The 12,330-nt window shown below is 40.4% G+C and overlaps 1 protein-coding gene across 1 annotated transcript in view; it reads right to left on the reverse strand.

Moving 5' to 3' along the window:
- Positions 1-2,029: 2,029 nt before the first annotated feature.
- The window catches only part of LOC116489095 (ankyrin repeat domain-containing protein 26-like), a 57,820-nt gene continuing 47,519 nt past the window's right edge, over positions 2,030-12,330 (reverse strand). Inside the window, 5 exon segments of the mRNA XM_032187183.1 lie at positions 2,030-2,365; positions 2,368-2,391; positions 2,394-2,456; positions 3,887-3,932; positions 11,911-12,157. Of these exon segments, the coding sequence (XP_032043074.1) occupies positions 2,310-2,365; positions 2,368-2,391; positions 2,394-2,456; positions 3,887-3,932; positions 11,911-12,157 (436 nt within the window). The 3' untranslated portion in view covers positions 2,030-2,309.

The following is a 12,330-nucleotide window of genomic DNA, read 5'->3' on the forward strand; positions in this document are numbered from 1 at the left end:
CTCAGCCCTCAGATTTCGCACAGCTTCTCCTCACCCCAGCCCTCAGCATGCTCCCAGCAGCACAGCCCCTGCCCAGCCACCGCAGCAGGGCTGAGGGGAGAAGGACGGTACCCGAGGCCCTGGGAGCAAGCAAGGTGCCCACCTGGGTGGGCAGGGGTGGAGAGGGAGGCACAGAGCTCTGGAGGCCTCAGCACTGCCACAGGCTGCCCTAGGAGGGCCCCCAGGGGCTGGGGCTTGCCAGCGATCCTCACAACTGCCTCTCAAAAGGTGGCCTGAGTGTGTGCCAAGTACAGCTGGCCCTGCTGCAGGCATCTGAACACCCTCATCCCTTCCTGAACCAGTTGAAGACAGCACAAGGGCATAGACTTTTTCAGCAGAGGTTTCTTCAAGAGGGAGAGGTGTTAACCTGCTGCCAAAAAGACCCCAAATAGCCCTGCACACGGCTAGATTTACACCACAGACTTTACCCATGGTTTCCTGTTAGAGTATCACCCCTGAGGACCAGCAAGCCTTTCATTAAACGTTCGTTAAGATCACACCTCTCCACACAATTTTCCCCTCTCACTGACAGCCAACAGCACAGAAGCAGGTTAGGAAGAAACTTAAAAGAAGTCATACCTGAGTTTGTTAAAATTACAACACAAAGTGAAGGCCGAGACTTTCTGCTCTTGCTTTCTCTTTGGTACTTTCCAGCATCTCTCCAACAATGTGAACTCCTCTTTGACCACTGTGCTGAAGGCCAGAGGAATTTCTTAACACCTTTCCTCTTGGCAGGCTACAAACTGATCAGCTCCTCATGGGATCCAAAGCTGTGGGATCTGACAACCTTTCATGCCTACCAGAAGCTCATCTGCTTTGGACCACAAGCAGAATTGCTCTAAAAAGTAGCCTGGAAAGTGGTTAGTACCAATACTTCAATTTTAGTCCCTGATCTTTACACAAATGTGCTTCAAGCCTCAAGTGGAAGAAAAGGACAGGGACGCGTGCCTATTTTCAGCAATTTACCTGCTCTCAGGCCAGGCTGAAGGCACAGCCATGAACAGAGCTGAAGAGAGCAGAGGACAGCTCTAGCAAGTCATACAGGCAAGGAAGGAGGTTGAAAACAAAATCAAGAAGGGGAATATAATAAAACAAAGACGTATTAGATTTTAAATTTTATTAAATACCAAGTTGAAACAATGCCTGGAATTAAATACAGTGTATTAGCTTCACAAATATGTATTCATATAAAAAGGAACAGCGTCACAGCAACATTCATTGCTTTCCTCACTGCCTGTTAACTCAGGTCCTTGAATTAGTGGGTAAAAAAAACATTATTTTTTTTTCCAGTCTTCATTTATCTCAATACAACCATTTTTATTTCTCCAGAATCTGGACTTCATTTGTTCTATAATCTTCTAATTGCCAGCAAGTTTGGTAGACGTGAAATGAAGATTGCTGATCTTCAGTAACAGGTAACTCCCTGAAATAAGTAAACCTGCTTCTTTTATTGACACAAATGTCCCAGAACACTGGCTACCATCTGGGCTACCGCCACCACATCATCAGCTGCTAGCAGCAACAAAAAGCTGTTCTATCACACAAATAGTGTTACGTACCAAGCAGACCAAAGTTTGCAATGTTAATATTCCTTTTTCCCTATGTGGACTGTTTCAGGTCACCACAGGTGTTCATCTAGCAACTGCAAATGTCTAAAGCTGAAGCAAGTTGTAATACAAAAACCAACATGGATACCAAACAAACATATCACATAAAAGCTTTCTTGGCACTACTGTACATTCACAGTATTTTTAAGCCTAGTGGACATAAAAGTGATAGCAATATAAAGTGCCCTGTTTTCCAGCTTAAACACTGGTAAAACTTTCACTAAATCAACAAATATTCACTGCATCAGGACTGAAGGCAGCAGACAAAAAGCCAACCAAATGATATCCTAAGCATTAAAATAACACTGGAAACACTAAAACACATAGAATGGAAGTATTAAACAGAACAAAAGAAATGCTTTTGTTAAAACACTGAACAAGAGGGGAACAAAATATTTCAACTAACTTTAATCAGAAACATTTTGAGAGTTCTGTAAAGTTCATGAATCAAGATTAAGTCATTCTGCTACTCAGAAAAAACAGATATGGTTCTTATATTGAGTGCAAAATAAACCAACCATACATCAAAAAACAAGTGACACCTATTTAATAGAATTTATGTTCAAACTGCAATGAAGATATTTTTGCTTCTGAGCCATGGGATGGGAAACCACAGATATGTTATGTAAACAAAATTTCTAGTGCCTTTCCCTTGCATTTTGTTCAGATCAAATAATTCTTGGTTAAAACATCACGGTACTCCTGTATTGCCTTGCAAGGGGATCCTGGTCAACGTTGAAATTTTTGAAGATCCATCAGTAGATACCATGGGAGAAGCTCCAGCAGATCCAGTTTCAAGTTCAGCAGTGGCTGGGGAGAAAAGAAACAAGATTCATGATGCTACTTTTACAGTAGACTAACTCAATAAGTCATATTATGGGCAACTGGGACAGGCTAAAATCTGGAGAGTGATTTAAAAACTTCTAAGAAAATGAAAAAGGAACAGGCACAAAGGAAGAAACACTGTTTTCCACATTTAATTATCAGTCAACAGTACTTCTAAAACTAGTGACAGAAATTTCAGAAGCTACACACAGAACACCTTCAGGGAATCTGCAAACAACTCTTGCACCAGTTTACAGCTTACCAGCTTACACCAGTGCTAAATTTAGCTCCCTGCAGATCTTGGAACACTACCCCTTAAAAACAGCTTCCGTATTCATTGTGACCAATCTGTAAAAGATCTGCCTTTGAAAATGGAAGCACCTCGTACTGCAATCCAAGCAGGACAAGTCTCCCCAGCCTGGAACTAATGCAGCCTTTTCTGTGGGGTGTCTTTATAACTTGCCCTGGCAAACCCCTCTTTCCTCCATGGAAACACCACATGCAACGAGAGCAGAAAAACAAAGCTCTGCTGTGTTTCCATCCATCCACCTTCTTGAGGCAAGGTCCCCTCAAAACCAAACTATGACTCCTAGCATACACATCACTACATTTGAAAATGCCAGTGGATACAAAGCAATGGGTTTGTGTCCATGCAAGCAAATGTAAAGAGCTGTAAAGCAACAGCTGGACTCACTATACATAAATGAAGCACACTGGAACAGAAGGCAATGCTCTCGGGGTTTGTTGCTTCAAAATAGCTCCAGGCACAGCAGCAGTGACTCTGGCAGTACAATTATCATGAAAGAGGTGCAATTTCTCTCTGGAGACCTGGCCTCATATTCCAGAACATGTTTTTACTACATGTTGCGAGCAACCACCTCATACTGTATTTGCCTCAACATTACTGAATGAACTTTTCCTAAAGAAAGGATGCATTTTGTCACTGATCCTTCTTGCTCATCCCGAAGACTGCAATGTATAAAACTACAAATACAAGCAGTGAATAAGAGACAGCAAAAACCTAGAACTAACACCAGAAAATGTGTCATGGTATGCTTCAGTGCTAAATGCAATGAGTGTATGCAGAAAGAGACGTGATGGCTGAAGTCTATAAACATCTTCTCTCAGGGCTTCTTTTACGTTTGATGTTTGTGTCTGAGGACTAGAGATACCTTTAGCTTAAGTCAAGTGCACCTGTGTGGGGGAGGTAGTTTAGTTTCCTTTGCTTTTTCTCAAGTAACTGCAGAACATTCTGTGCAGTATTTTGGTAAGCAGGAAGTTTTCCACATAAAACTCTAAATCAGACAGTTAGCAGAAAACAGGTGTGCCCTTGACAGCTTTCAAGTCAGTATTTCCAAAAATTAGGAACAATCATCATCTTCCTTAAAAACACTGCTAACAGAATTACACATTACCTTGTTTAAGTTCTTTAGCGATTCTTTCATCTAGTTCCTGCCGTACCTAGAGTTACAGGTAAAATATATAGTTAAAATTTCAAGAGTTATATTTTGCAATAAAAAAATAAAACAGTTTTGAAAACCATGTATAATGTGTGTCAAACACTGAAAACATCATCCTAAATAGAGACGTCTTCGTTTGGGGGTTGATTTTTTTACAAAAAGAAACTCTTGGTCAGCCAGGCCATAGCATTCTCATTGCTGAGCAACATTAACTTTAGCACACAACAAAATCGGTAACTCACCATCTGGAACATAACTGAGCATAAAAAAGTAGAGGAAGAAAGCACAGTGGTTTTATAAAAGTGTGTGTATGGTTGATGGCCATCTTCAAATACACGAGCAGAACGTCAGCCGAACAATAAGATGTGCACAAACGCCATCACGGGGCCTGTTTTGGTTGAGGCCTACTTCTGCGACTTCGTAAGAGAACAGCTGCAAACAGCAGCTGCTGAAGGACCGATACATTCCATTGTGGACAAAAAGCACGCATCAATATTCTTCTTTTTTTCCACCTTAAGATGGAAAATTGGAAGAGCTGCTATAGATCATGCCAGTATTTTTCCTTATTGTTATTACACATGTGAAAAACATAAAACCACGTTATTTTATTGTTACCTATCTACTGAGAAGCTATGAGCAGCAGCTGCAGGTTCTGCAAAACAAATGCTGTGGGTTTTTACTATGGAACTGAAATCGGCTGGATCACTAGAAGCAGCCTTTACCCCTCTCACCCCTAGAAGCTGGTTCTTGCTGCCAACTAGTTAAGTTACTGCCCTGTATTCTGACTGCAAAGTCTTCATAGTGAGAAATCAGACCTTTCAAAGAGCCACAGCCTGAACACTACATACTGTTGTGTACAATTTGATGATACTCGTGACTCCTGTATTATCTTCCATCAAGTCTGTGACACAGAGAAGTGACTGTCGAAACAGACAGCATACAGACAGCTTCCAGACTTGTGTCATTAGCAAATATGAAGGCCATGAATATAATTAGGTGCCTGGAGCACGTGACTTCTGCGGATGGGCTGGGAGAGCAGGGACTGTTCAGCTTGGAGGCTCAGGGGGTTTATCCATGGGCGTAACTATCTGATTTGTGGGTGGAGTATAAAGAAGACAGGGCCAGACTCTTCTCAGTGGTGCCAGTGAAAGAACAATAGGCAGAAGTAGAAATAGAGGAAAATCAATTCAAACCATAAGATTTTTGTATTACTATTTTAGCAAGTATGGTCAAACACTGAACACTTTGCCCAGGAAATGTTGTGGAGTGTCTGTCCTTGGAGATGCTCAAAAACGGCTGGACATGACCCTAAGCAAACTGCTGCGGCTGACCTGCTCTGAGCAGGGGTGTGGTTAGACTAGGTGATCTCCAGAAGTCCCTGCCAACCTCACCCATTCAGTCCATTCTCTGACTTCAGTGCTGAATCCCTGGGGGAACAGGGATTTATTTTATAAAATGAGTAGGCTTGCCTAGCAACATATCAAAGATAAGAACTGAAAAACTGTTTGGTGTACTCAACAGGCCAGGGAAAGCAAGAATCTCTGGAAGGGAAGAACTGTGCAAACCCTCAAAAGAGGAGCCATACAGGCCACTGTGAGGGCCAAAGAAGTGGGGCTACAACCAGCAGCGAGGAGGGAAGGGCATTCTCTCCAGGACCACAGGGATAGCTGCAACCAAATTCACCATCTCCACCTGAAGAAGAATCACTCAGTGATATTTCTTGGTACCTTCACAGGTAGAAGAAGGGAACAAGGAGCTGAAAGAAGGAAGGAAGAGGATCCCCCAGATCCTTCAACCTCTAGTTATTTACAAGCAGGGGAAAGAAGCAGAAGGGAGCCTAATGCACAGAGACACTGCTAACAAAAAGATGAAGGAAACCAAGTACCTAGACTAAAAGCTAACTCAGAAACAAGACCAATCCTAAGCAGAGCAGTAGTAGTTCAGAAGGAGAAACCACTTCCACTGGTTTCTGGAGCCTCCGCAGTGATCAGAAGGCCCACCAAATCCTCCCCAACAAGTACAGATGAATCAAGAAAATAGGAAGTTCTTCTTTTCTTATATACTCTGTTAACATCTTTGTGATCCTTATGAAAGTCTGAGGAAAGAGGAGTAGGTGAAAATAAGCTGGCACGCTCATTTCCAAAAGAGGGAATGAAATGCCAGGCAAATACACACTTGAAGATAATAACTTGTGCCTGCACTGTTGTTTTCCTTCCCTTATCCCCCTGGAAAAGGCAACACAGCTGACTATCCTGAACCTCCTGAGCAATAAGGTGACAACTTCACATTCCAGAAAAACTTTTGCCAGACAACAGTAACAGAACTGGAAAACTGATTAATGATCTGATCTGTTCTGCACCAAGTTCTGCCCAGAGGTACTTCTCATCCCACTGCACATCTCTTCAGGCAGTAGCACCCTGGGTTGCAGTCACCTTGCCCTGCAGCAGTCACCTTCTCGAAAACTCTTTTTCAGAGAGCAGTTTTGACTTACTACTTACCCACACAGGTTGCTTGAGCAGAGTAACTTGGATCCTGTGAGACTCCATGAAATGATACTCACCAGTTGAGGAAGTCAGAACAGTACTGGCACTTCGTATATGAATTGCTGTTACTACCAAGAACTTTCTGAATATCAGAACTGGCAAGGAGGATATCTTATAGACAGTTAACTACCACGAAAACCGTAACATACATTAAAGCACAAAAGCGCTCTGCAGAGGTGATCCTGTCTCTTGGACAAACTAACAAGTTTAAAATATTTTGCAGTAATAGGAAAATGTGAATGCATCTGTAAAAGTTTTAATCAAAACCTAACAGCGTAAACAGACAACATTTCCAGTATAAAAAAATACCATCCCAACATTAAACAATGCTGGCTGCAAACCCTGCCATGTATCTGGCTGCAGAGAAGAGAGAGACGGGCAGGTTTTTGATTAAGGAATTGAAGAAGAAAGAACAATGGCCTTAAGTTTAAAAGTCTTCAGTAAGAACTAAGAACATGACCTACATGTAAATAAAACAAACTAAATTGGCTAACGATACAAAGACTGCTACAATACAGGAGTGCAGGCAGGAAACAAAAACAGAAAGGGAACAGGAAACTGAGAGGACAGAGTAGGAGGAGGGCATTCCTGCTCTCACGTTACCAGTAGAAAAGCTGATTTCATATATCCGCTAACCACACTTGTTGCATCTAGCAGCGTTCACTATTATTTTCTGTGTCAATGCACTCACATTCATTTTCACCATGCCTTTGGCACAGCTGTTAAGGTTTAAGCTTGATGTTTGTTGAACCTATTAACAGGACTCTTGCTTCCGAAACTCCTTGCAGCAGAAATTCCCTGCCTTTATCTAAGGCCTAAAGCAGCAGTTCCCAAATTATGGTAAGAAGACCACTAAAAGAACCTTGCACGTGTGTTTCATCTGCTTGGTTCAGTCTAATTCTAGACAGTGATAGGCCAATGTGTGAGCAGTTTGGGAGTCAGCAGACCAAATCATAAACTGAAAAACAGAACTCATCAAAGATCTCTTTACTCCTGTAACGGAAATACAGACACACTTTTCCAAATGGCACAAGTCCTACTATGAAACCAACTTCAGCCAACATTATTCCAGAACGTAATGAATTGCTTGTTAGTTCCTACAGCTACTGTTTGTAGTGACTTACATGGAATTTTTCAAGTACTTGTAGTTTACTCCTCACTCCTGGAGTTCTAATAATAATAAAAGATTATAATAACAATAAAAATTAATAATAAAACAGACATTACATGTGATTTGATCTTTTGGTTAATTAGCATGTGTCAGTATGAACTTTTTTGGAAGTTTTTCAAGATGCTTTTGCATGTTCATTTCAAGGTCATTGATTTCTGCAGCATATACGCTTGGTATGGGGAAAGGGGCTGTACTGTAATGGAACATCCATTTCTTATAATTGTTGAGAGTAGGATGTTCATTTTTGGCTGAGTCCTGCAACATGACTGTCTTCAAATGTAAGGCTAAATGCATCATCAGTGATATTAGCCTTCTAATGTTAAACAGTAGTTTATAAAAAACTGAAATCTTTCATGCCTTGAAACTCCAAATTTGTCATGTCATGTCTACATTAAGCTCTAAATTCCCTAAGTACAATACTCTTGTTTGGAACAGCGCAATTTACCTTCTACCAGTTGCATGGACAAGGAATTGATACCAGCATTTTGAGTAATGGCAGTGTGAAATACTTTCAGCTTCTTGTCCTTGAAGCTGTTTCAAAGCTTTTGCACAAAGCAAAGTCAAAATCTGTATAAGCTTCCTCTTTCAAGGAGAGGCATGTCCTGTACTTCAAATAACCTTCCTCACTTTGAGGAAGGTACAGAGAGAAGCACCAAATCTCCACCAATAGCTTTGATTTAAAAAAAAAAAAAAAAAAAAAAAAAAAAAAAAAAAAAGGTGCAAGACAACTACCTGAGGCACACTGAGATTTAAGCTCTTTAACTCCCTGTCTTTTTAAGCTTTACTGTCAGGAGCGCTTGTAATCTCTTTCACCCAATAAGGCAGCACTCGGCTTGAATTAAAGGCAATACAAATTCAGAGGGCTTTTTTTTTTTTTTTTTTTTTTTCCCAGTAGAAAGGAACCAGGTTACCGGAAATATCTGAGGTGTAACTGAAGTTAAGCCTTTTCTTCACCTCACTGTTAGTCTGAGAAACTTCTGCGTCTTAACTTTAACTTTAACTTGTCTGGTGACAAGTTAGGCAGAGTCTTAAGTAGCACAACTGGTAAAATAGTTCAAAATAGATTAAAACTTCTAATTCAAATCTTTTACACATGCACCTGTCAGGAATCCCATGCTTTCAGTTTCCTCAGGTATGTGGTGTCTCTTCAAATACCAGTTCTAGTGAAATATATGCTGAGATACATATCCTCTAGCAACTACTGCACCTGAGAACCCTGCTTCTTTTTCTGAAGGACTGAAAACACAAGATTAGGTTTTAAGATTCTTCTGAATATATTTAACATTGAGTGACTTGAGTCTACAGACATTGCCATTACAAGTAGTCTCAGTTGTTCCCAAACTGTTGGATTTGGTGAAAAGAAGGATAAATTCACACCAGTAATTCTAAGTCCCAGAGACCAGCCTTCTGCTTGATTGAGGGGAAAACAGGCAAGCTAAGAGTTCTGGGTTTTTCTTAAAGGGATGTGGCAAAAAATTGTAAAAGAATGGGTAAGTTATCTGAGGATTTACCTTCATTCAGAAAAACAAACAAACAAACTTTATAATGTCATATTATTTTAGAATTTAAAGCTAATCCTAAGAAACACGTATATAAAGCATGTATAGTATGAACCAATTATCCTCAGCTTCTCTACTGAAAAGTTTTTGTAGGTTGTAAACAAGATCAGAGAAAACTTCAGGGGACTAGGTCCCACAAGAGAAATTTAGAACCCAGCCCCCTTCAAATAACAAACAGAAAATCTCACCTAACATGTAATTCAAGATGGAGAAATATAATGTATCATAGAATCACAGAATATCACAAGTTGGAAGGGAACCCATAAGGATCATCAAGTCCAACTCCTGGCACCGTACAGGTCTACCCAAAAGTTTAGACCACGTGGCTAAGAGCACAGTCAGTCACTTTTTAAATTCAGACAGGCTTGGTGCAGTGACTACGTCCCTGGGGAGCCTGTTCCAGTGTGCCAACCACCCTCTTGGTGGAGAACCTCTTCCTGATGTCCAGCCTAACTTCCCCTGCCTCAGCTTAACACTGTTCCTGCGGGTCCTATCACTGGTGTTTGCAGAGAATAGGTCACCTGCCTCTCCACTCCCCCTCGCAAGGAAGTTGTAGACCACAGTGAGGTCCCCCCTCAGCCTCCTCTTCTCCAGGCTGAACAGGCCCAGTGCCCTCAGCTGCTCCTCATTCGTCTTCCCCTCCAGGCCCTTCACCATCTTCATCGCCCGCCTCTGGACACTCTCCAATAGTTTAATATCCTTCTTGTACTGTGGTGCCCAGAACTGCACGCAGTACTCCAGGTGAGGCCGGACTGTATAACTCAATATTTTCTCACATTTCCTTGTGAGTCTGCTCAAGGCTGATGGTTGTTTTTTTTTTTTGTTGTTGTTTTTTAAACCTTGCAAGTGAAGCCTCAAAAAACAGTACCAAAATCTAAAAGCCTTCCCCATAACACCAATCCCTTGCAAAATGCAAGAGTCATACAATCGGAAAAAAAAAAAAAAAAAACAACTTTACGGGTGCCACTGAAGTCAGGATATTGACTGAGAACAGTATCACCATTCACAGATCTAATGCACACGTTTCTTGGAATCAGCTCAAGTATTGTTTTTCACAAGCAGGTTTGTGAATCATTTTCACAACCTGTTGAAGCAGCCCATATAAAAGCTAGGAATAAATATTATCAACTGCATAAAAACGAACTATGAAATAACATTTGAAATATTTAATTTCTATAACATGTTTAAGGGAACCAGTGAAATATGGACCTTGGTATTGACCAAACTTTAAGAAGCCCAAAGAGTTCCAAGTTCTTCTGGAAAATTAAAATGGAAAGGACTATATGAAGAATTTTGCTGTAATTCAGTTAGGAAATAGTCCTACGTACTCCCACTTTCTTTCCCTTCACTGTCTTTTTACTCTTTCTTCAAAGAAAAAAAAGAACAGCTGTTAACCTTTTCTCTTCTCCTAGAAATAGGATGGTTTCCTTCTTTTTCTTTTAATACCTTGCTCCCATCTCTGTATTCTTCCCTTACTAGTTCCTTGCTCCCTTTCCCTCATTCCCTTGTCCTGGCATTTTCTTTATTTCACTTTTGCATGGGTCCCTGAATTGCATCCTGTTCACACTACTTGCATGATACAAGTAAGCCACATTGACAGTAAATCAGAAAAGTTCATCTTTGTAACTGACACTACTACGTGTTACTTACGCTCCTCTGTCCATTAAAAAACAACAAAAACTAAACAAAACAAACAAACAAACAAAAAGATGTAATATGTAGACATGTTGTTTAAATGGGATCCTTGGGATCCTTCCCATGTGGGTAGGACCACTGAACTGAGATGGACTTGCAGGTGAATTAATAGCTTTTCACATTCATTCAACAACAGAATACGTGAGCAATAAAACACACTGCCTGAACAGAGAAGCTTATCCATGCTTTAATCCTGTGCCAAGTGGAGCACTGATCACAACCTACTGACATCTGGCTTCCAGATCTCCTGATATAACGCTCACCGTTCTGTTAGGGCTGTACTATTTTATGCTACTTTTACAAAGCTATTGTAGAGGTTGCAGCATTGCTGTAAAATTAGAAAGCTGTGAAGACTTCCTGAAGAATAATTTATTTTATTTAGGTATTATTATTTCAGGTAATAATACTCAGCAGGAACCACAAAGAGAGATGCCTCCTAGGCACAGCATGCATCCCACAATATAGTAAGAAGTTAAGCAATCATGCTGCTATCATCCTAGGTTTGAAGCATCCTTTGTTGGTATTAATGTACTCAAACATGTTCCACCAAAGAAAGTATTAAAATGAAAATCAGCAAGGAAAGAAAAAGTGTCTTGAGTAAAGATGTCTGATGGGATTTTGCATTCAAAGTTATCCATTTTAAAGATGTCATACAGTTATCTACACACTGTACATTAAATTTAATGAATAGCTTAGCTGGGAACTTCTTCCACAGCGTTCTTTATCACATTTCTCTTGTTAATAAATAGACATGTATTAGTTAATAGTAGTTCATTATTTAGATGCCAGTATTTTTGGTCTCTGAGCACTCTTGGAATTTTGTACAATCCCAATGACAGAAAGCCTCATCCCTGCCACACAGATGTGTAATGTTTTGATGATCAGCTGTTGGTTTAGCATATTAGACTATGGTTTCAAACTATAGATAGATTCTAACTGTACACTAAGAATCATAACTTTGCTTACAAATATTCTTCAACAGTAGCTAGAAGAGCATTTCACAATGCTTACCTTAGCCACATAGGCTTCAACCCTGTTTCTCGACGATAATGCATTCCCAGTTGGGCCAAGGAAGCTTCCTCCTAGATTTAGACTTCTATTCAGTGCCGGATTGTTGCTAATATGTCCCAGTTCAGTTGAATACAGAACTGGACTTGCAGCCAGACCTCCACCGACAATGCTGCTTGCAATTAAAGGTTTGCTTCTATGGCGCTCTTGAAGGAGCTTAGCATTGGCTTCTGCTAGTCTCTCATTAGCTCTGAAACATTTAAAACCATGCAAAGAATTATATTTGTAGTATTTTTGCAAATTCACTTTCCAGGTCTTTTGACTTTAATTTAACTTCTGAAAATAAAGAGATTAAAGAATTCAAAATGAGAGTGGTAAACCAATATGAAGATTTTGGAGAACCTACTTCTGGGAAGTTATACT

This window comes from Aythya fuligula, chromosome 1 (genome assembly GCF_009819795.1).
Source record: "Aythya fuligula isolate bAytFul2 chromosome 1, bAytFul2.pri, whole genome shotgun sequence".
NCBI classification, from domain to species: domain Eukaryota; kingdom Metazoa; phylum Chordata; class Aves; order Anseriformes; family Anatidae; genus Aythya; species Aythya fuligula.